Raw genomic sequence first — 26242 nt, forward strand, 5'->3', positions numbered from 1 at the left:
CTATGACATCTCATGAACATTATGACAAAATGACATTAAATGAAATGACATTATTTGAGGGCCTGCTGTATACACGTATTTTAGGATAAGCTTAATAAATCCAATTAAAATTTGTGCATGCTACAGAGTCTTTGACCTCTGTATTACATCTGTATCTCTTTTTTTTTTTCCAGAGACTCATGGTTCTCAGAGACATAGGGATTGGTAGAATCAGATTACCCTGTAATTACTTATTTACTTTATCCCACAAAACACATATAATAGCCTTAGAATAACAATATTTTTTGTTTCAGGAAAAATGTTAAATTATGTTATTTAGTATTTTTTTCTCTTGCTTTGATTTTCTTCACCAGGGATTTATATTAACTGTGTGTTGGGTATTCTTTGCCGACTTTCAATGTTGTTGCTTTCTCCCAAATTCCTTTTACTTATTCATTTCTTTTAGATTTAAAACCGTGTCTCATTTTCACCTTCTATTTTATTAAGTCATTATCTGTTGTGCTAATTCACTGTTGTGTTCTTTCTTGTTTAGTCTTTTTTCTGAAATAAATTTATTTCTAATTCTTTTCTTAATTGTCACCTAATTTTGAGTTTTTCTTATCTGAATTATATTGTTCTTCCATTCATGCGTTATTTAATCTTTTAGCTCTTTTTAAATCTGTAAATTTGTCTTTCTGGCATGCTTTCATTGTTTGTAGGGAAGTTATTCTGTTCTTTATTCTCATAACTTTGTATGGGATTTGTCTCAATACTTTTTTGTTTCTTAATTAGTATTTCCAAATTTTTAGGAGTAATGATTCAGAGTAGGTTTTCTAACTTCAGAGAGCTCTATTACCTGTTTTGTTTTTCTTTTTATAGAGTTCAAAACTATTGTGGCTTGCTTTTTAAAACTATTTTCCTCCTTCACCTTTATATAAATCTATTCTTCTCTTCATCTTTATCATCCCAGTCCTATTCTACTCTGATGCCATTTTATTAGTTACTACTCAGTGGAGGTCCCTGTCCAAGGAGTTCATGTGACCCAGACTTTTCCAGCCTTCTTACAGCAAACTCCTGTGATTACCTGCTAATGGCGTGGGCACACCCCTCCCAGTTTCGGCTGCTGTCTTCCATTTGGCCCGCTGTGTGCTCCAGCGAGTTCCCTTGTCTATTCTCATGTCTGTCAGATGCTCTGTTGCATCTCTCTGTTTCCTCCTTCACAGAGCTGATATCATACAGATTTATGCTTGTTGTATTTTGTCCTCATCTGTGGTCTCCGGGGCAGTTTGTTACCTCGGTTTTGTTTGTTTGTTTGTTTTGTTGTTGTTGCTGTTTTGTAAATGTTATTTATGAGGTTTGAGTTTTGCTTATAGTTGCTCTGTTTGTTTCGATGTGGGGATTCAGAACACTATGCCAATAACCCCCATTTTCCCAGAACAAACGGTGAACTCTTGAATCATGTTGGGAACATAAAAATTTCTGAAATTTATTCTGTTTCTCTTAATAAATCTCTTTCAAAAGAGGAAAGTTCCTTTGATTTGTGGAGTTGCTTTACTCTTTTTTTAAATAGTGTTCAAAAATGTGGTGGCTTGTTTTTTGAACTCTGTATCCTTCTTCTACCTTGAACTTTTTCTTACATGTAAACAATATGTTAACATAGATGTCCTGTAATTGTTATTCTCTCTCACTTCCTCCCTTTCTTCCTTCCTCTCTTAAACAAAACCAAAGATGAATTAAAGAGTTGCCTGTGCTATCAATTATTGACTTATATCCAAGAGGAACTGCAGCAGATGGTGTTCAAGCCCCAACTATATCCCTTCCCCTCACCACTCTGGTACACACTGTCCTACTTCCAATTGCTGGCACCTGTACTTCATTGCTTATGAGCTTTCCCTGGCCACCAGAGCCTGCTAGGTTTGCCTGAACAGCAGGCTAGAAGTGCTAGTGCCCCTCTTGGGAGCAGTCCTCAACTAATGACTGATGAGAGTAGATGTATATGGTAGGAAAAAAAAGAAAAATGAGCCCACTCAAAGACGTCTATGTCCTAATCCTCCAAATCTATAAATATGTTACCTTCCATGCCAAAAGTAATTCTGCAGATGAGACTAAGTTAATGATCTCAAAATAGAAGATTATCCTGGATTATCCAGGTGGGCCCAATCTTATCACATGAATCTTTGAAAATGGAAGAAGGAGGTCATAGAGAGAAATTTGAAGATGCTATGCTGCTGGCTTTGAAGATGAAGGAAGGGGACACCAGCCAAAGAATGCAAATGGCCTCTTAAAGCTGAAAAGGTAAGAAAACAAATTCTCCCCTAGATTCTTCAGATGCAGCCCTGCTGCCACCTTGATTTTAGCCCAGTATGATGCATTTTGGACTTCTGGTCTCCAAGACTGTAAGATAATAAAGTTATGTGAGTTTAAGTCATGATATTTGTGGCAATTTTGTACAGGAGCAATAGGAAACTAATAAAATGGCTAAATGCCCCAGTTTCTTCAGTCTTTGAGTGGGATGATTCTGGAGCATGTGTTATTGGCTCTCAGAGTTCCCAGAAGCAGGGACTAATTGCATTGTCCACAGTGGTAACTTACTATAAAAGAAATCACTTATAAGCTTCCTTCCTTTTCCAGTCTAACTTTTTCAGTCTCCTACTATATTGGGAACACCTCCAATTGTTTGCCCTCAAGTCTTTCATTTAAAATTGGCTTCAGAGGGAACCCAATCTAAAATAGAACTAGAGAGGGCTTTGGTGAGAGACTGATGTAACTACTTTTTCAAATTCTTCAAATTTGCATTGAAGGAGAGAGAGTTTTATATTTATTATAAATTTTATATTAGTTACAAGATGCAGCAATGCAGGGACCTTGGGAAGTGAGGTGGAAGCTTGAAACTCAGGTGGTCACAAAACATAATCCCTTATCTCTTTTACAGAGCCTTTTTTTTTTCTTTTTTTTTTTTTTGAGTATGTTCATTGTATGATTTTTCAGTCTTCAGAGAAAGGGCTCTGTGTGAGTGTCCTTCAGTGACTCCTAAGGCCTCCACTGCCACCAGGAGGAAGTTTGAGCGGATACTGCAAATTGGCTGACCTTACAACAGGGTTTCTCAGCCTTGGCACCATCGACATTTTAGGCTGCATAATTCTTTGTTGTGAGGTCTGTTCTGTGCATTGTAGGATAATTAGCAGGATCCCAAGACTCTATGCACTAGATGCTATTATCATCCCCACCACGGTAGTGACAACCAAAAATGTCTCCAGACATTGTCAGATATACCTAAGGGACAAAACACTCCTCTGTGAGAACCACTCCTCTATATAACTCCAATTCTTTTTTTATCCTGCCTCCAGTACTCCGAAGACAGGCAAGCTAAAACCATATTCCCCAGACGCTTTTTTGATTAGGATTCCGCATATGAGACTTGGAACATGGAAGTTAAATATCATGAGTCAGTGGCTATATAACTTTTCTGACAAACACTGTCATGGAGGTATTTGTTTTATTTTGTTTCTAGAACAGTAGTGGTGAAAGTCTAATCTCTGTCTTCATAGGTAGTGAGTGCAGTGGCAGCAAAGTAATTTTGTTATAACAACACTACTGGATAACTGGATATTTCTCTTTGCTATATTTGTTCTCATGTAGCAACTAAGCTGGTTTCCCAGTGCTTTGAGAAATTTGAAATGAATCATTTTCTGGTTAAACTATTTATAGATGATTCTGTTATCTGAAATACAGTCATTCTGTTATCTGAAATATGTGTACAAAGAGCATCGCAACCTAAATTGTGGCTTTGGCTTGATGTAAGAAGTAGGGAGAAAGATACTCAGGATTTAAATTGTATAGACTGGAAAGCTGGAACCTAGTTATATGATGCCAAACAATCCTTGGATGGCAGAACCCATGCTGGCTAAGCCTGTAACATTAACCAAAATGTTAGGAAAATTCAACATGTTAGAGTATGTGTGCTGATTTCTGCTGCTTTCAGCGAAGTCCTGCAAGAAATAGATAAACTCAAAAAAGAAACAGAAGGAGATATCACTTGGTTAAGAGAGGCTATGGGTCTGGAACTTGCCATTTGAGTAGACTGAACTTTCAATACTTTGGAATCTTGCAGAGTTAAAAAATTCAACTGTGGTATTTACTCAAATGAGTTAAAACTTACGTCTACAAAAAACCTGCACATAGATGTTTATAGTAGCTTTATTCACAATTGCCAAAACTTGGAAGTAGTTCTAAGATGTCCTTCAGTAGGTGAATGGATAAATAAACTGGGATACATCCAGATAATGGAATATTATTAAACATTAAAAAGAAATGAACTATGGAAAAACATGGAGGAATCCTAAATTTATATTATACTAAGTACAGGGGAAGGAAACTCAATTTCCTGCTCAATTTTGCTGTGAACTCTAAAACTACTCTAAAAAGTAAGCCAGTATTTTAAAATTATCTGCTTCTCTATCCCAAAAGTGGTACCTCTAAAACTGTGGCTTTAGAAAGAGATAAGATTCTGATCTCATGTTTTTGTTTTTGTTTTTCAAACAAGTCACTTAAGAGTTCTTTGCTTGATAATGGAAGTTAGCTCACTGATAAAGATCAGATTAAGAATTACCTTCCCCACTCAGTCTTCCTTTGAGTAGTCTCAGGGTAGCTATCGTTAAATGGGGGCTGAAAATTAGGCGGAGCATAGTGATCAGTAAGTAAGTTTTCTGACTTAAAAGTCTGTGACTGTAAAATTTCCTTAACCATGGTTATTTGCGCATGAAACTTACTGAAAAGTAATAGAAAGAAATCCTACTAGATTTTGTGGAAATCCCAAGACTATCTTATAAGAGCCTGTGACTATCAAACACTAACACTATACTTGGATCCCAACTTGCACAAACAGCAAGTAGAATGATAAAGCTGTGCATCCCCCCAAGTCATCCTCTCCAATTCCCACCTCAACTGTGGTCATAAAGAAAAAAGAACCAGTGTAGTAGAGGCTATGATGCACAATCCAGATCCCCTTCAGGACTGAAGGAAGGACTTATTTCTTCAGCTGCTGAGAGTGTTCCTGGCTATTGGTCTTGCCTAGGAATTTACTGAAGAGAAGTACTTCACCAAAGGACCTACCACCTTTCATGGAAACACCCTATATCCAATGACTGGTCAATGCGGGTACATCAAGTCCCGGCCATCTTGGCCAAACTCAAAACCACCGTAAGGGGCCATCCAAGTTTCAGACTGCCCCATGGTTGGCTGAAGCCTTTGGCGAAACTGCATCACAGCCTGGTGTCTCCCTCTGCTTAATCCTGCTCTCTTCTCTGCCCCTACTCAATAATTTCCAGAGCACTCTGTAAGGAGTTTTCTTCATGCTAATCTCTGCCTGGGAGTCTGCTTCCCAGGGAATTTACTCTTCATAAACAAGAAAAAAACTGCAGTAGGCAAAGGCTGGGGCTATTAGATCCATTAACTAAGGGACTTGTCTACTGTTGTCGCAGGGTACCCTCACTCTTGACCAGCTCCCTATATTTTCTTTATACCCTTTTCTTGATAGAAACGTGTGTGTGTGTGTGTGTGTGTGTGTGTGTGTGTGTGTGTGTGTGTGTGTTTCTTAAAACTGAAAAATAATCATACTAACATTTTTGCCCTTGATTTTCCCAAGTTTTCTTTGTGGGAAGTTATGGTCACATGACTAAGTCATGGTCAGTATTTTATAAGTGAAAGTTTGGTGTTGGATTTCCAGAAAGTCTCCTTATAGGGCCTTTGCCCTTCTGCCTTTCTCAGAGCCTGCAGCTCAGATCTGGTGACTGCAACTGAGACCATTCATCTCGGACCATGGCCCCAGAGAAGAAATGTCAGAGTTAAGACATAGAAGCAAAAAGACAGAGGAAACAGAGTCAGTGATGAATGAGGAGTCACAATATCATCCCTCCTCTGTCTACCCCTAAACATCTTTTGCACATGAAGGAAACAACATTCAATTTATTTAAGCAATATAGCTAATATATATAGCTGAATTTAATCCAAACTGATACAGAATTCAAGTGATATAATTCTAAAATAGCCCCTTGACCTGCCATCACTCTCCCAGGGGAAGGTTAGGGATGTGCTTGTGTGGTACGCCCCATAGTTATCTGGTACACAAGCTTCACAGGAGATTAACGAAGGTTAGGGATGTGCTTGTGTGGTACGCCCCATAGTTATCTGGTACACAAAGCTTCACAGGAGATTAACGATGGTCCAGCCTCATCCACACTATGTCTTAAAGAAATTCCACGGAAGTCCTATAGTGATGTAAGTTTCCTCTTGTATTAGCCTAGAATATTTACTGGACATTAAACATTTTGACATTTAATGGAATTTGTGTCATGGAAAGCAAAATAATATCACTCATTACTTTTCTATTGCCCCTGTAACAAATTACCGCAATCTCAGTGGCTTTAAACAACACAAATTTATTCTCTTACAGTTCTATAGATCAGAAGTCCAAAATAAGTCTTACAAAGCTAAAATCAAAGTGTCAGCAGAGCTGGTTGCTGCTGGTGGCTCCAAAAGGAGAAGCCATTCCTTGCTCTTTCAGCTTCTAGAGGTTGCTGGGATTTCTTGGTTTATGGCCTCACCACTTCAATCACTGCTTCTTTTGTCACATTGCCTTCTCTGACACCTTCTGTGTCCCTCTTGTAAGGATCATTCTATTACATCAAGCCCACCTGGATAATCCAGGATAATCTCTCCATCTCAAGATTCTTAATTTAAACAAATCTGCAAAGTAATTCTTTTAAAATTTTATTTTATTATTAGTTTCAAGTGTACAGTACATTGGTTAGACATTTATGTAGTTTATGAAACGATACCCCTGAAAGTAACTTTTGCCATATATGGTAGCAGGGATTCCAGGGGTTAGGGTGTAAACTCCTTTGGGGGGGCTTTTATTCAGCCAACTATACAACTAGACATTTGATTAGGAATCATTCAGGAAAATTATATTTTTTCTCTAATTTAAAAGTAACAGAAATTGTTAAGTATGGTTACTTTAAACAAGGCAACTTCTATAAACCAAAAATTGCTATTAAAATGTTAAAAGACAAAAACAAACTATTACCTGAAAATATAGCAGGCAAGGTAACAAGGGTTTAATATATTCAAAATTTACATTTTAAATTAAAAAATAATAAGAAAACCATTAAGACTCCAATATCTTGATAAACAGTTAATTGTGCATGAATAACAATTCACAAATGATAAAACACTCTAAAATCTGTACAAACTCTTTAAGTATAGAAATACAGAATAAATGGAATGTTTTACTTTTAAAATTATGATGATCATAATAAAATTTTACTAATGGTCAGGGCATGGTTAACCAGATCTGGATACTCTCATAAGTTGCCCCCAAAAGTATGTTGGTCTTTCTTGGAAGTTATGTAGCACTAAGTACCGAGAATGCTAAAAATGTTCATATCTTCAACCTAGTAATTTCACTTTTGAGAAATCATTTGAAATGCAGCAGAGCAAAAACGTTCATCTTTATTTGAAAAATTGGAAAAACCTGAATGTACTCTTTAGGAAAATTGCTAAATAAATAGTGCTATAATTATAAGCAGAAATAAATTATTCAGCTATTTAAATATATGTCACTGGAGAGTATTCTTTCTAAATCACTTGGAGAAATGACTATAGTAAGGGCAGGTAGAGCAATCCTACAGGGCAGCTGAGCAGACAGCTAAAAATCTGCTCAAAGTTCAGGGAGAATGTGCCTTCCCCAGATCTGGGCTTTTTGAGCTTCCTTTGAAACCACTCTGTTAGGCAATTTAAATATATAGTCATTTGGGTTATTAACACTAACTGCAATCACCATTAAGGGATAAACAGTACTGAAATTCAGTCAGTTACAATTGGCATGGCTCTACTCGATGTTAATATATGAAATACTGAGTTTCTGAATGGGTCGGTGAATGGCAACTAGTTGCTGCCCTGCGCATTCGCATACTCCCTCCTTCCCTGGGCTTCTGGGACCCTTCCTTGGGACCCCCTCATTTTGGATCTCCTTGGTTTTGAGCAACTAAGGTGACTGGCACAATTGGGGCCTCCAGGAAGCTGCTTCAGCTCTTCGGCCAGCATGTGATTTCACAGATACTATGCAGGGGACCATATGGATGTCATTTCTGTTTCAGGACAAACTTCTCCCAAATTCTTTCTTTATTTTAACCTGACTCCAAAATAAAGCTAACATCATTTAGATTTGCTTCAAATTACAATTTATTTAATTTTCATATTCTTTTTTTTTTCATAAAGCCATTTAAATAAGGAGAGGATTCTACTGCTCAGACAAATATGAGTGGAGCATGTACAGTGCAGCTCTGAAAAAGCCTTTCACTTTATTTGGTCAGATTCCCTCTATGCTCTTAGCTACTTTCACTTTTATAGTTAAAAGGATGTGAATTTTCCATGATTCTGCTTGTTTTCTAATTCCCATTTTTCTTCCACTATTTTCCCATTGATTTGGTTGATCTTCACAGTTTCTCCCAAATTGACTAATTTAATCCTGCTATTTCTACCAATTAGCTTTCATGCCTTTCTACTTTCTAAAAATAAGTTCTCTGTATGAGAAAATATTGTCTGTTGAACAAGGGGGAAAGGAAAGCAAAATAAAAGATATATATTCAAAAAGATATATATTCAAAAGATATATATTCAAAAAGATATATATATATATGAAAATTATGACTGGGTTCTCCACAAAGCAGACTCCAAGACAGGATGAAATGCACAATGATTAGATTAGGAGAAATGCCTGTAGGAAAAGATGGTGAGGTAGGAGAGCTGGGAGAACTATCAGACCATAAAACAAGCTTGGTGCCAAGTGACAAGAGCAGGAAGTAGGCTGGGGAGAAGCATCCTAGATGGCTATTGTACTCCAAGGACAGTTTGGCAAGGCCTTAGGGGAGTCCTGAAGCCAAAGTTGGTTATAGTAGATGTCCTGTGTCTCCCTGGAATGGACCTGTTTTGATTTTCCTGTTGTGCTCAGTCACTGGCGAGGAAGCATGACCTCATGGCACAAATGAGATAATGATTTCAGAGTGTGGAACCTGGGGATCCTGGTCAATTATACTCCTTGCAGTTGGAAATCCATAAGATATGCCACCCTTCTTTTTCATATAATCTTTCCCCCATCCCACCAGTCCCTCTTGGAAGAACAAGTTCATTGCTTCTGACCCTAACACTTTGCTGAGAGCTGAAGCTGCAGGCACATCAGAGCATGTACACATCTGCAAAAGTAAAAGATAAAACAATTTGCAAAATAATGATGCATCCATAAGTTGATTTCGTGAGAAAAGCAGTGACTTAAATGTACACAATGGAATAAAAATATAAGCACATAAAAAATAGTACACACAGGTACATAGGATATAGGAGAAGCTAACTCTCTGCACAGGCTTCAAAGATACAAATAAACAAGACATAAGAAGTCTGTACTTTTCCGTCTCAGTCAGAAGAAAGGAAAATGAATTTATCAGGATCTTAATTTTGTGCCAGGCACTGTGGTAGGTGTGGTTTCATGTCTGTTAACTTAAAATATATAGTACTATTTGTGTCTTTTATTGAATACTTATAACAACCTTCCAGGTAAGTGTTATTATTCCTGCTTTACTGATGAAGTAATGAAATTTCAAGAGGTAATATATTCAAAGTTAAATAACTTGTCTAAGGTCACACATCTAGTAATGATAGAACCAGAATACATTTCAAGTTCTGCCAACAGGAAAGTAAGGGGAGAAGGGCATTCTTAAGTGTTCTCTGTATATACATTTTTGATTGCAAAAAATTTTTTTCCCAGAACATCTTCAGTCTTCTGACTTTTGTGGCTGAGGGTATTTTATACCATCTTTTTGGATCAACCCTATCCACATCACAGTGTAGGACAAATTCTCTCACCAACAGGACACTTTAGGAGCCAATGAGAAGAGCTCGATATCAAGGCGAGATCTTTTCCCATCTCAGGTGTGTTGCCAATGACTGTGATTCTTTTTCATATCCCAGTTTCAGGAAGCCATCCCTGCCTGTTTGTCCCTCCAATCTCATTGTGATAACATGACTGTTTTTGAACACTTCCAGACTTTTGGAAGGTTAGAGTTCTTTTTTTGAGGGACAGTCCCAAAGGCTGGACCCTTTTTCAGATCTCTTGTCCTTGACGTCTCATTCTTTCTGCCCTTTACTTCTGCGTCCTCCCTGCCTAGCTGATTCATCCTTGTAAATCTTTCTGAAATTCTGACCATCTTTAATCTGCTACATTTCTCTGCTAATCAAAGCTTTGTTGTGACACGTACTTCAGAGTCTTGATCTCTATGTAACAATGACTCCGACGAATGAATAGACATTTCAACTTGTTCCGCTATCATTATTTTTTGGCTTAATAAGGGTTTCCTGGTATCCATTTGTCCAAATGGAAGCCCATGTTTGGTTGAGGAATAATAATAGATGCAGTTACTGATCACTTTGCATATATTACTTCAGCTAATCAACATAACAGGTAGACATTATTACCATTTGTGATCTACAGAACAGGAAATTGAGATGTAGAACAGATTCAGTGCTCTGGAAGCAGACAGAGAGATGGATTCAGTATCAACACATGTGAAAGGAAAGGGGCAGAAGCTATACTGGGAAGAAGAAGAAGTCAAACTGTGATATAGTCCCGATATAACCTTGTAGCCAACTGGGAGCTCTAGGTCTAGTATTACCTGTCAGTGTCTCATGTGAAGCCAAAATGGCCAGCCCTTTATATGCTTTTCTTGCTTCATCACCGGATGCAGGCTGTCATGGGAAAACATGGCCTTGGATAAGGTGAATCCCAGTTGAGCAGATCCTGGAGGAGTTTACACCTGGAAGCTATCTGTTGACTGCATTTTCCACAGCTAAGAGCAAATTTATCCTTGGAGGAGGATCTGAGTGGTGTATCTTCTGTCTCCTGAAATGCTAAGATCCAAGAAATCTATGAAAGATTTTACAGCTAGTAATGACAAAGATTTGATATCAAGTCTTTTGTGACTCAAAAGTCCATGCTCCTCGCTACTTCATAATTGGTTTCAAAATATCCATTCAAACCAACTGTATCAGAATTTCTTTAAAATAGGGATCTTTAACCTCAATCCTGCGAGATTCTCATTCAATGGATGTGTAGGGGATCTAGGAATCACACTCAGGTTTTAAAAAGTGCCAGGTTGATTATAAGTATAGTTATGTATATAAACCTTTGCTATTAATAACATTAATTAGGAGCAGACTCCAAGTAGAAGAATGGAAAGTTTTAAACACTAGACGACATTTGTAGTAGAAAGGTATGTGATGTTTTGGGGATGTTAAAAATTCAGAACCAAGATTCATCCCTCTGGGCTAATGTCTAATGTTAGTGGTCATACCTCTCTAGGAGTCTGTGTCTTGTTTTGTGATTGCTTTTTCTCTAATCATCCTGGGGTAAAAATATTGGAGAAAGTACAGCTGCTTCGTGATTCATGACAGCAACTGAATCCGTAGTGAACTGAAGAATTTGCCCTCTAAGTAGCTCCTAAAATGTCTGCAAAATGGATTTAGAGGTGCCAAATTCTATTTTACTTTTTGTCTTTCACCATAAAATATTTTTTAAGTTGTTCATGTTTTTAAGTTGTTTCTAAAATACAACGCAGTCACTTTTAAGACTAGTAAATTTTTTAAATTTGCACATTTAAATAAATATATAATTTTCTGGTCAAAGAGTACACGATTATAATAGAATGAGGTCAAAACAGAAGCTTAAATACTAGATGAGATATAAAATGTAAAGCAAAACTGACTTGTTAAAATGACATACTTCTGAGCCAAGTTTCTTTCAATTCCTCTTTCCTAGAATTAGGCAGAAGTTAGATTCTGAGGGAGGATTCTGTCTACGGTGGGGTTCTCAGGACTGCAGCCGTGGAAGGATAAAGGACCAGTTATGCTGATAAAAGTAACAAAATATAATTCTTTTAAAAATATATTACATAAAGTTATTTTTTTCAAATTTTACCTAATTAGCATGGACTTTTTTTATGTGAAGAAACCTTTAAAATAGTGAATCATAAATGTTTTGTGCTGAGATAAAGCTTATATGACTTTTCTCTGGTTTGCAACAATATCCTGAGATCTTTGGCTTATGGTTTGTGACTTTTGACCTCTGGGACCATTTTAAAAGGGACAACTTGTCTCAGCTGCCACAGGAATTTGCACTTCACCTTGAGCATGGGAAAAACAATAAATGTAAATGTTGCATGAATATTTCTCAGGATGTTTGTTTGATAAGTAATGAAAGATATAAGAAGCTTATAGTTGCTTTGTGTTAAATTGTGATGGTTGAAACGCATGAATATTTAAGTTTCAACAGTAAAGGTTCATATGAGAAAATTATAGTACTGGCTGACTGAGCTCTTTAAAATCAGAAAGTGACTCATTTATCTTTGTGGCACCAACCATCACACGATGTCTGTTTGAATCAGTAAGTACATGAAAACTGTTTTTTAACCTTATGCACTTAAAACCATTGATGTTTGGCCTTGGAAGAAAATCACCAGCCTCTAAAAGAAAGACTTACACAATCAACTTCTCTCAATGACCACAGATGTCACAAATCAAGATTTCTCAATTGCTATTGCAAACGGGTGATTACAATTTGCATCTATAATAAGAAGCTAAGCTAATTAATACAATTGGCCTTGGAGAAAACAATGCCTTGTCAACCCTCAACTATCTCATCTGGAACTTTCCCATTTCTTCCTTTATCGTTTCTATTCTATTAAGTCCAGAAAATAACCACATGAAGAATGTTGAAAATGGAAGTTTCCTTTAATTGATATTCAAGATGTCATTTGGCTTGAAACTATTATTTAGAGAGAACATGTAGCCAATACTAACGATTATCTTGTTCCATTGATACTTATCTACAGATTAAAGACAGTTGCCCTTCCCTCACCTGTTGAGGAAGTGCTTCCTGCCACTCATTTTCTCCATAACTTCAAGAAAATCTCCACTGGTTTAATAACAATAAGTCTTCTTATTTTACCATGACATAGTGTTTGGGAAGAAAATACTAAAATATTTTACATAAAAGAAGTTTCATAACCGCAAGTTATGTAAAGGGGGGAAATGTATACTTACCATAGGTACTTTTTACCATGAATTTCCTGACCTTGATTTGATTAAAATCTCAACCTAAAGATTGCAACAATATAGATTTCTTTAGAGTTTAATTGTTCATTTCACTGAACTTCGAATGAGAAAAACCTCAATGTGGGACAAAAAGGCTGGTAAGCAGAAGGAGAAGTTAAGCACTGAGCCGCTTTGCAGATCAGAGGGTTTGAAAGTGAGCACCCAGTCTGACAAGAAGCAAAAACCACAAGAAGAGTACTACGTAGTCTTTCTGTTCACTTTGTTTCACAAACTATCCAACTACTGTCCTCTCCTACATCCTCTGTATTTTCTATTTATTTTACAGATGTTGTTGGGGTAGTTAACCCGATCCAACGCTAAAGAATTCAGGGGAAGGAGGGAAGCCTTCTCTGCTTGAGAAGTTTTCCCATCTCTGATACTCACGGGAAATGAAGACGTCACCTGCCATGCTTGGAACTGGGAAATTGTTTTCGGTCCTCTTCCTAATCCCACATCTGGGCATCTGGAATATCGATGGTAAAGTACCTACTTTGATTATTTTTTGTCTTATTTCTCAGAAGGTGTTGGAGGTAATGTTTTCCCTTGCTGATTTTAGCTGGCCGTGGTGTTTATATGATGGATGATGGTAGATGAAACCAAGCAGTTAGATTTGCTTGCGGAAGACATTCTAGGACATAAGCCAAATTAGAACATGATATTCAAGTCACAGCTTGCCTGATATTTTGAAAACATGTTCTGTTGATAAGAAAAAAGGAATTGGGCAGATGTTATACATAGTTAGGTACAAATTTATAACTACTACTAGCAAATGCCCTGAATGTCATGCTGGTGGCGACTAGCTTGTTCTTTCCAAACTGAGGCTTTACAGAGTATTGTAGTGTTCAGCTGGAGAGCATAAGTTTTGGTTAACTAGGGTTATACCTAACTCCATGGTTACTCTTGAAAAATGTTGCTATATAAAATCACACCACTTGCTTCAGTGGAAAATACTGAATGAGAAAATGCTGAGAAATACAGGATCAGAGCATTCCGTCATTGTGTCCATTATGTTGAAAGAGAATGGTTCCAACTCAGGTGTCATCTGACATAGAAAACATCTTGGGTTCTGCAATAATGACTCTTGGTCACATCTGCAAGAATTTTATGTAGGCAAACAACCAATTTCTTTTTTCTGCTGAGTTCACTTGTTCCCTTACATTGACACTGGGGCCCACATGCTGTAAATGAGGAAGGGCTACAATTAGCTAGCAGATGTTTCGGATTTTCTCAGGTCTGTTTTCAAACAGCCTGCCTTATAATCCCCACAAGAACACATACGCCTCATTTTGTGTGCTGTGGTTTTAAATCAGAAAATACGGTTACTGAAATCCCATAAATTGTCACCTTCGATTCTGGAACTGAGTGGTTTGGAATTTATCTCCGTGATGCCAGGATCACACACAACCAGGAGCAAAATAAAACTTCCCTTCAGTCATTTAAGCATTTATATGCTTGTATATTTTTATGCGTGTATATCTGGTGTTACGTTGACAAGGGGTTTAGATGGCTGACTGAATTTTTCACTTTCCTTCAGATGCCTGCAATCACATAGCTGCAACTGGAGTCAAATATTATTAAATAGAACTCATAGCAATTTGAAGAATATCCAAATATTCCTTGTGAAATGAAGTAAAAGAACTTTCATGCTGTATCACACTGAAAGTGGGGTACAACTTCTATTCTTCCTCCCACTGTGCTTACAAAAAAAAGAAAAAATTGAGTGTTAGAATTGGGTTAATTTACTGTCTCCGACACTTATTGTGTGACCTTGGTTAAATTTCTTATCCTTTCTTATGTTTAGTTTCCTCATTTGTAAAATAAAGTTAATAATTGTACCTAAATTATGAGGTTATTGTGAAGACTATAAATGCAGTAATATGGATAAAGTACCTGACACAATAAGTGAACACAATAAATGTTTGATAAACAAATGTTAATGGTATTTTTGCTAATATTTTTTTCACCCACAAAATTTGGTTAAATGGGAAGTAAGTTTTAACATTGTTACATATATTTATTAATTTTTTAATTAAATTTATTGGGATGACATTGTTTAATAAAATTATATAGGTTTCAAGTGTACAGTTCAATAATACATAATCTGTATATTACATTGTGCATTTACCATAACTCAAAAATTTCCTTCCATTGCCATATATTTGACTCCCTTTACCCTTATCAACCTCTCTACTCTTTTCCTCTGATAACCTCTAAACTATTATCTGTGTCCATGATTCTGTTTGTTTGTCTTGTTCATTTGTCGCTTTCAGTTTTTTATCCCACATATGAATGAAATCATATGGTTCTCAACTTTTTCTGTCTAACTTATTTTGCTTAGCATGATAATCTCAAGATAATTCATGTTGTTGCAAATGGCAGTATTTCATGTTTCTTATGACTGAGTAATATTCCATTATATATGTACCACACCTTCTTTATCCAATCATCCATCAAAGGGCGTTTTGGTTGTTTCCATCTCCTGACCACTGCGAATAATGCTGCAATGAACATCAGGATACATATGTATTTATGGGTAAATGTTTTTAAATTTGGGGAATAGATACTCAGAAGAGGGATATTCTGGGTCACATGGTAATTCTATTCTTAATTTTTTGAGGAACCTCCATACTGTTTTCCATATTAGTTGTACCAATTCACAGTCCCACCAGCAGTGTATGAGGGTTTCTTTCTCCCCACAACCTCTTTTATTTGTCCAATTGATGATAGCCATTCTTACAGGTGTAGGGTGGTATCTCATTGTGTTTTTGATTTGCATTTTCCTGATAGCTAGTGAAGTTGAACACCTTTTCATATGTTTGTTGGCAATTTGTATGTCTTATTGGGAGGAAAGTCAGTTCAGGTCATCTGCCTGTTTTTTAATTGGATTGTTTGTTTGTTGTGTTGTTGAGTTGTATGAGTTCTTTCTATATTTTGGATATTAGCCCCTCATGAGGTGTGTTGTTTGCAAATATTTTCTCCTATTCAGTTGCCGATGGTTTCTTTTACTGTGCAAAAGTTTTTAGTTTGATACAGTCCCATTCGTTTATTTTTGCTTTTACTTCTCTTGCCTTTGAGGTCAATTTCATAAATTCTTCGTTAAATCCAAGGTCCATGAGTTTAGTACCTATGTTTTCTTCTATGCAATTTGTTTTTTCAGATCTTATATTTAGGTCTTTGGTCTATTTTGAGTTAATTTTGGTGTATGGTGACAGATAGCAGTCTAGTTTCATTCTTTTGCATGAGGCTTTCCAGTTTTCCCAGCACCATTTATTGAAGAGGCTTTCTTTTTTCCGTTGTATGTTTTTGACTCCTTTGTTAAAAATTATTTGCCCATATATAATGGGGTTTATTTCCAGGCTCTTAAATCCATTCCATTGGTCTGTGTGTCTGTTTTTCTGCCAATGCTAGGCTATTTTGATTGTTGTTGCTTTGTAGTATAATTTGAAGCCGGGCAGTGTGATACCTCCAGACATTCTTTTTTTGGGAGGATTTCTTTGGCTATTTGGGGTCTTTTGTGATTTCATACAAATCTGATGATTTTTTCTTCTATTTCTTTTCAAAAATGCCATTGGGATTTTGATAGGGATTGCATTAAATCTGTATATTGCTTTGAGTAATATGGCCATTTTAACTATGTTGATTTTTCCAATCCATGAACATGGAATATTTTTCCATTTCTTTGTGTCTTCTTCGATTTCTTTTAATAATGTCTTATAGTTTGCACTGCATGGGTCTTTCACATGCTTCATTAAGTTTATTCTTGGTATTTTATTCTTTTTGTTGCAATTGCAAAAGGAATAGTTTTTTTCATTTCTTTTTCTGAAATATCATTGTTAGTGAAGAGGAATGTTATGGATTTTTACACGTTGATTTTGCATCTTGCAACTTTACTTTTTATTGTTTCTAATAGTTTTTTGGTGGTGTATTTAGGCTTTTCTATATAGAGAATCATATCATCTGCAAAAAGTGACAATTTGACTTCTTCATTCCTAATTTGGATACTTTTTATTTCTTTCTCTTGCCTGATTGCTCTAGCTAGGACTTCCATCACTGTATTGAATAAGAGTGATGAGAACCTTGTCTTGTTTCTGATCTTAGAGGAAAGGCTTTTATTTTCAAAGCTAAAATCAAATGAAAAAAATGAAATATATCATAGAATATATTTAGCCCCAAATATAGTGAATCAAATTATTTAAAAAATGAAATAGAAAGACTTAGACAAGGTCCTGGATAGGTATCTTAAATAAAAGTCGATAGACTGCAGTATTACTTGCATTAAATTTAGGGCATAGGTTGAGATAAGGAGTGATCAGTGAGATTTGTTCTCCCAGACGGAGCTGATGACTATCACTTAAAATCACATTACTTTTAATCTTTGCATCTTGAGGATTTCCTGTGATATACTTAATTACTGAATTCTTTACACTGACACAGTTTCAAAGTGTTTAAAAATAATTTTAAAAGATATTTTCCTCCTCCACTATAAAGCAATGTGAGATCTGTGTGCCTCTTCCCAAGAATAAGGCCCCATGAAGAATAAGACTGGAAAAAGTGTAATGTTCTCTACAAACTTTCTTTTTTATAATGAAATAATGCTTACTTGCTTTCTGTGTTTCAAGAATAACGTCATAGAGAACTCTGCTCCTCAATATCTGGTGTAGGAGTTCTGTCCTGATAAAAATATTAAAGTGTCAGCATTTTCTCTCCTGGACAGATGGTCAGATTATGCTGAGAAGAACTAGGCTAGAGGTGGAGAAGCCCCTGTCAGTTACCTGCTTCATTGCCCATAAGTGGCTCCAGCTGCGAGGCCCTGGACCACTTGTTTACTTGAAGACAAACCGAGGATTCTACCTTCAAGCAGGCAGGAGCACTGCAGTTAATGTCTGGCTATCACATGACACTATATATGAACCAGAATGAACACCGTAGGAAATCTTTGATTGATTACTGCTTATTGTGAGTAAAAAAAAAAAAAAAAAAAAATTCTAATTTGATCTAGTACCAGATGACACTTATAGTTTGGCTTTTTTTGAGAACACAGTGGTTAGGGCCAAGTCTCCATTTGGGTCTTGGCTGCACCATCTTTTGCCTCTATTGTGATAGTTCAATATGAACCATGGATCCCACACAGATTGTGTTGCTTCAGCATGAACTGGCCATATCCTTCAGTCAGAGCAGAAACATCAGGGCAGGAAGTGCTCTGCATCTGTCTCTCATTCCCTGAAGTTCCGAGGTCTTTATCAAGATTATTTCTATAGCTGTAGCTATTTGTTCCTATGGAAATGTGCACATATATGCTAGAGATGGAGTTCTGCCTTTTGCCAAATGCTTGTGTATTGTTATTGCAAGAATGCCTGCCACAAAATATGACTACCTTTTACATAAATGTCTAGGAATACGTTCTGAAGCTACAGGATTTCCTGGATTAAGGTATGAAAAGATTAACCCCTGTGCTTATCACAGCCTTGGCTAGACTTTCCAAACACTGAAAAGCTCTATTAAAGAGCTTTTGCTTCCTCTGCTCCACTATCAAAATTTCCTCTATTTGAAGTTAAAGACTCTTTATTTTGCTTCACTGGGACTTTCCTACTTAATTTCCATTATTTGTGAGTTTCCTCTTTACTTACAGTTCAGAGTTGTTGAAAGAAAAATGTTCACAAACATTTGTAATCAAGTCCGAAAATGAAATCAACCTTTTGCTTTGTTCTTTGGAGAGGCCGCGGTGGAGCGGTTAAGGTCAGGGACTCCAGAGCCAGACTGCCCGGACCACTATCCCATCTCTGCCATTTACTGGTTCTATAACTATAACCTCTCTGGTTCTCCTTCCTCATCTAAACAATGGAGACGATAATGATATTGACTTTCCAAGGTTGTTGTGTTAAGTGAATTAATTCTATAAAACACTTGAAACAGTATCTGATGCATTGTAAGTGCTGTATAAGTTTAGCTAATGATTTTTTTAATTCCTTTTAGTACAAAATTTAATTACCTTAATAGTTCCTTTAAAGTAGTTTTGGGAAACCATCTCTCATTTGGGTTGAAAAAAGTCATCTATGAATAATTCTTGATATCATTATCTACTTTCATCCCAGTTACCAAGAAATGATAACAGAGATGGGGAGACTTGAGTTACATTGTGTCATCAAATTATGTCATAAGTAATTTGCTTCAATTTTATAATATTCTCCATTCCCTTACCTCAAAATCAGCTCAATATTATCCACCTTTCAGGTGTCCTCTAGTGCTTATGGACTCTGATTTTCATCCTTATGTCTATGGAAGAAATTACTTGTGTGCATGTGTCTGTGTGTATATAAGCAAGGGTATCATTTCAGTATGCTTAAAATCTAAACATGCACAATTTGACGTTCACTTTGAACACAATCCAGGAGAGTGTTAGAGGGGCTATCTTATCTTGGTCAGTCATAGGGAAACAATGGGTTAAGTTGGTAGAGCTTTGTGCCTCCTCCGTTTCTCCTTCTTGATAGCCACATTTATCTTATGGGCATAGCCTGAAACCCTTATACATCACAAACAGCGAATTGTCCAGAAGTGGCAATAAGGCAGTCTGGGGCATTTCAGCTCTAGCTGGGTGGTCATGGTCCCATTTCATTTTCTTCTACTATTAGAAGAGGAGAAGTAATATTAGTAGACAACTGGCAGTTTCTGCCCATATTGATATGGTTAAGTGACTTCTAGGGCTTTGAAAATGACAATGAATATCAGTGTGATCTCTGAAGCATGATGTATAGGAAGGCCAGGAAATATCTGGGAAAGAAGAGATGAGCTTTTCCTTTGTCTTTCTAATAATACATAACCCACACTTATTCTGAGCATCACACATAACCACTCTATCTCTGAAGGCAATATTTAAAAATAGTCATGTTGGTTTCAGATAAAACGCTAAGGGCTCTCTTTGATGCTGCTGTCCATAGCTTCTAAGATATACTCTCAGCTTTTTCTGCCCTGCTTTTCTTCCTGAAGTGACCAAAGTGGAGGACCCAGTATCTCTGACCAGACAGTCAATGCCTTCCCCAGCTAGAACTATTCTCTGAATTATCATCATGAATCATTGTTTTTAGGGCTCATTAAACTGGCTAAAAACTTTTGCTATGCCAGAGAGATAATTACACAATGTCCAACAAACTCTCCTCCATACTAATCCTTGTTGCATAGGGCAGGTAAGACTCTGAAGGAATGGAATGCATATGAATCCTATCATGGAGAGACAAAGGCAGTGACCAATAGGGTAGAACCACAAGAAGACATTTGTCTTTGGTAGCTACGAAATGAACATTTACTGAGAGAAAGTTCAGAAAAGTATGCAAAGACAAAGCTTTTTTAGCTTTCCAGTTTTGACCAAGACCAGCCTTCTGGTTAGTATAATTCTGTAGGATTTTATCTCTTATATAAAAAGACATTTTTTTCTATGGAGTATACTGCCTTTTTAATTATATTTGTTTGCCTGGTGAATATACCAGTTTTTATGCATCACTGTTGATCCATATTGAAGGAGTTGGGAATAACTGTTCAGAGCAGGGCCACTTGAGGCACCTGTGTATTTACCTTGTCTCTGCCACCTACTTGCCTTGTGATCTTGGACAATAACTCAACTTCTGTGTCACCTCTCTAAATTCATTTTATCCCAAAAGTATAATACCTGGAAGTTATTGTTTATTATAAGCAAGCATAGTGCTAAGTAAGAACTTACCTGTTCTCATTTTCTTTTGCAACCACCCTGCCAGAGAAGAGCTTGTGCTTTAGAATTAGCCGGGCCTGGGTTTGAGTCCTGGTCCTGGCTCCACCCCACCAGATAGTTATCTTGACGAAGTGGCTTAGTTTCTCTAATTTTGGTTTCCCCAGCTTAAAATAAAGATAATAATAGTAACTACCCCACAAAATCATTTTGAGAATCAAATAAAGCAATACATGTATGATTTCTAAAAGTGCATAAGACATAATAAAAACAAAAAATATTAGACATATCTGTAATTTCCTCCTGTTTGGAGTATCTAGGATAGGTCCACAGTGCTTTGATAATATGAGGTCCAGTGCACTTGTGAGCAAGTGAGTGACAAAGAATGCAAAGAAGTGATTTCGGGGGTGATCTCCCAGATGTGACTGAAATTATTCATATATTACCTGACCCCATAATCACTAAAGCTCTGTGCTCATCTTATTCTTTAATATCTCAAAGAGAGACATAGCACAGGTACTTTATAAATTTTGCTAACTGTTAGACAAAGCTATGGCAAATGCTAGAATGAGTGCTTCAAAACAAAACAATTTCAGCATAATCCCAAACTAGATAAAACCAAGAGATACATGGCTTAAAGTTTTAAATTGGTCAATCCAACTAACTTAAAAGGATTGTCTTCAAATTTTTCCCCCAGGTAGTCATATCACATGATGATAAATTTTAGCCCAATAAGAAATTGCTTCAAAATATGCTAAATAAATATCTTATGAAAGCAAACTTAAAGAAAGGTTTCACATCTCTCCTCTCTCTCTCTCTCTCCCTCTCTCTCTCTCTCTCTTCCCTCTCTCTCTCTCTAGCTCCCTGCCCCGTGTGTGTGTGTATGTGTTTAGAAAGGGAAGAGATACCTATTCCTCTCAAAAGAACAATATCAGACAATATGCACAGAGAAGAAGAAAAACTTAAACTATTATTGTATACGAGTTCTATGTCTGTTATCCATATTACATTACATGTTGTTTGTCAGGTAGATGTATGTGAATATGTTTTACCTCGCAGTAGGGACTGAACTCAATTAATTTTCATTGTACCTTTGAGATAAATTCACAGGATTTTCCTTAAAGTAACAATGATCGCCTGTTAAAAGACAAGCTCTGATTTAAACACATGTATGTGTGCATTATTCTTATTCAGATTTCCCCAGGTATTCCTAGCATTTGGGAATATCTGACTTATACAGTGAGTTTGTTTACTACCAAGTTAAAGTAATAAGTTTAATCAACGCTACATAACACAACATTCAATTAGTGGTCTCTGTATGAGGTAAAACTCTCCCACCCTCACCTCGTATCACCACATTTCTGATTTCGTGAGTTGATGGCAGCTCACTTATGACTGGAAGTATGCTATGTGAGCTTGCTGATGCTGTGTGTGTAATTCTCTGAGACAGTCCAGGTGGATGTCCTTCCAGGATCTTTGATGTGTGATTACGTGGCTACTGTTGCCGTATGTGGACTGGCCTTGACTATGCTCAAGCCAGTTCCTCAAGGGATCACTTCACTAAATCCACACAAATTTGTAAGGAAAGAGGCACTAGCTACCTGTTTCTGATGGTCATCATATCTTCTCTCCTCTTCATCACTCCAGCCCTCTATAGTTAGATCGGACCACTTGTATTCTCTGAAGGCCTGTTTTCCTCCTGAGTCTGAAGACTTCTCTCCTTCCATAGTCTCCCCGCTATGTGTGTGAAGTTTTTGTTTGTTTGTTTGTTATTTGTCTCTCATAATATCTTCTGGTAGAAGCTAAAATCCTAGTTGATGTCACAAAAAATTATTGTCGCATTACATCTTTCATAATCATTTTAGTTTTTTGAAAAAATGTTTGTTTACATTTCTTTTTTTCCTTTTTTTAAATTAAATTTATTGGTGTGACACTGGTTAATAAAATTATATAGGTTTCAAGTGTACAATTCAATAATACATCATCTGTATATTGCATTGTGTGTTCACTATCCAAAGCCAAATCTCCTTCCATCACCATGTATCTGATCCCCTTTACCCTTATCTACCGCCCTCGTCCTCCCTTTCCCTCTGGTAACCACTAAACTGTGTCTCTGTCTATAAGTTTTTGTTTGCTTGTCTTGTTCATTTGTTATTTTCCATTTTATATCCTACATATGAGTGAAATCATACTGTTCTCAACTTTTTCTGTCTGACTTATTTTGCCAAACATGATAATCTCAAGATCCATCCATGTTGTCCCAAATGGCAGTATTTTATCCTTTCTTATGGCTGAGTAATATTCCAATTGTTTACATTTCTATGTTCAACTCTAATCCTGTCTGAATTCCAATAAGACTTTTGCATTCATTACAGGATGCATTCATTTATTTCTTTCAGTGAATATAATCATTTTGAACTTTCCATAAATATGTAAGAATTTTTCAGTGGAAAAACAGTGAAGCTCAGTTGGGATTTTCCTAATGTTAATAATCAAGGCATATGGTCATTGAAAATAAGAAATAATTGTATTTCATGCAAGATTTGTAATCACGAATCTTTTTTTTTTTTTTAATGGTAGTAAGTTTCACAAATTACCTATGCTTTTAGACTCCTGATGGTATTTATACCTGCAGCTACACTTGGTCATCTGGAAAGTTCTGGACCATGCAGTTGTTTGCAGCTAGCATGCCTTTCTGATTAGCCGATGTGGGTATCCAGATAACCATGGAGTGTCCCTTTTTAAATATATTGAATATCACCCCTTAGTAGACATAAATCAGACTTTCCACACTGTATATTGTGAGGTCTAGTTTTTCTTTCATGGTTATAACTTAACCACAGCAAGGTATTGTGAGATGCATACATTCTTTACCACAGTGCCTTTGGCCCACCTCTAAAGGGTCAGCTGTGTCTTCTCTGTGTTCTTGGTGCGCAGAGAGCATTAGTCAGAGTTGTGAATGGATTTTTCTCTCTATGAAGCTGTCTTTGTTTGGTTTCAGTGTACATCATGCCATCTCACTTCATACCTTTTCTAAGCCCATCTTCTCCTGTAGAGACAGGTACCATCCCACTGAGAAGGTCATAGAGCAAATAAAAAGACAGAACATAAACACATATTTAATTATAATAGAGTGATGCATGTCAGACAAAATAATAGTATGAGACTTTGGTGATGGGGGCAAGGGGACATCAAGTGGACTTGGGATGCTGGAATATGAGGGTGAGTGAGTTTGCATAAAGAATCAGGGGCTAAATGCCATTTGATAAAGTTCGAACATGTTCTTGCAAGCACTGAAGAGTCTCTGGAGGGTTTTAGGCAAAAAGTCTTGTCATTGGATTTTTCTTTTCTTTTAACAAACTGTGACAGTGATGTAAGAAGGATTGGAGTAGGGGGAGGGGCTCAAGGACAAATTTGGGACATAGAAGACAAGTTGGTGGGCTGTGACAAAAAGTCATATGAAATAGAATAAGACCCAAATTAAAGCAGTGGCATGGAAACAAATTTGGAAGATATTTTGGGTAGTGAATCAAGTTAACTTGATGACTAATAAAATAGAGTAGTAAAGGGAAAAGAAACCAAGATGGCTCCCGTGTGGAAATAAGAGGAGGACCAGATTTGCCCCAGGGTGGAGTTTGGGGCAGGAGAGGGTTCAACCTCTTCCTTGAGCCTTTCTTGATTGACCCAGCATGAAGGGCTCTATCCCTCTTAAGAGATTTGAGAGCTCTGAGAGAATGGCTCTTGTTCAAGATAATCAAAGAAATATATAATGAAGAAGTTAAAGAAATTAAACCTCTTTCTGCATCCCCTTTGCACTAAAAACTGCCACTTTACTAAATAGTCATTGACAACGAGCTGTCCACAACCCTGGAGTGAGCAGTAGGGAGTACATTATCTATAAAGAATTTAAAAACAAATTAAAGTTGGTCTACTTTCAATTATCAACATATTCCAGCAATTCCGAACAATATCAGTGATAAAATACCCCTCCCCTAAAAATAGTTCTGATCTAAAATGATCAATCATTACTATGGTTACTGCTGAGTTTTAATAATGTGTATGTAAGCTTTGAATGAGTACATTTTTAGTACTTCCCCTTTGATAACCATTGCATTCCATGTGAAAGTTAGGTAAGAGAACGTCCCAGTTATAGAGTTGGCCCTGAACATATGTACAAATTCAGCCACATTTCAAGGGTAAATTTATAATACTTGGAATCACTGAAGCTTGCTCCAGGCACAATTTGAATCTCCAGTCCCTGTGGCACTCCACATTCCAGAATTCTTCTATAAACTGTATAAATGTCTAACCAATGTACTGTATACTTGAAACTAATAAAAATAAATCGTAGATTTTAAATACACAATAATACCACGGCGATTATAGAGACAAAGAATAAGAATGTAAGAGGTCTTTTTCTTTCATTCTGTGCAATCATTTTGAATATTTATTTGTTTAAACTTTAAAACAGTGAAACTGTACTTATTGTGAGGTGTAATTCCAGTTCTTACATAAACTGTTTTATTGATTAATAGCTTTACAATTGAAATGTATTTTCTTTAAAGTGTTAATTGTTTTAAAATTTTAAAAGAGAAATAAGAAAAAAAACACTTTACATTAGTGGTATAATTTAGTTATTGCCTAAATCGTATCTTTTATAGAATTCCAGTTTTAATAAAATTCACTTATTAGTTACTGTAAAATTATTTATATTAACTGCTATATCAGGCTTTAACTAAAGGATAAAAGTTCACACAATTGAGGTAGATATAAAATTATTAAATAAATAGCTGTGCATTTTTCCTTTTTTATTCTAATATTTTTCAAATAATAATGCATAGTTTTAGGTATAAACTTCAATAAAAAAAATTCACTGGCTATTTGTCTTTTATGTTTATTTTATTGTTTGTTTCATTTCACGATTATTTCTGAAAATATTTTTTCATATAGAGGTTGTTAAAAATGTCCTCTGGGCATCAAATATTCTAGGTAGAGCCTACTCATGGGATGTATATACTATAATAACATAGTAATGATTTTCATAAGAATTTTAAAAATGAGGAGCTTCCAAAACCTATAGTGACTTGAAAAGGGATACTGCATTATTCGATGGCTTAGAGATGGTAGAGGTTTCATCTTTTTACTGCATATATTTAAATTATTTTTATCATTGAAAATTTCCTACCATTAAATATGAATGTCTGAAAACAACAGGAGCAATAACAGCAGGAACAACCATAACTAATATTGACCTATAAACCCCAGCCTAAAGCAACTATGATCTTCATCTCTCCTCAGAAAAAAAAAATTTTTTTTTTCGACAACACGAACCCCTTGGAGATAGCTCTGGATGTCTTGAGTGTCATA

At 36.3% G+C, this 26242-nt stretch overlaps 1 protein-coding gene across 1 annotated transcript in view; it reads left to right on the forward strand.

Moving 5' to 3' along the window:
• The first annotated feature begins 13414 nt into the window (after positions 1–13414).
• BTLA (B and T lymphocyte associated) overlaps positions 13415–26242 on the forward strand; it is a 28671-nt gene continuing 15843 nt past the window's right edge. Inside the window, exon 1 of the mRNA XM_011380308.1 lies at positions 13415–13656. Coding sequence (XP_011378610.1) covers positions 13569–13656 — 88 coding nt within the window. The 5' untranslated portion in view covers positions 13415–13568. The remainder of the gene's footprint in view (positions 13657–26242) is intronic.

This window comes from Pteropus vampyrus, unplaced genomic scaffold (assembly GCF_000151845.1).
Source record: "Pteropus vampyrus isolate Shadow unplaced genomic scaffold, Pvam_2.0 Scaffold1, whole genome shotgun sequence".
NCBI classification, from domain to species: domain Eukaryota; kingdom Metazoa; phylum Chordata; class Mammalia; order Chiroptera; family Pteropodidae; genus Pteropus; species Pteropus vampyrus.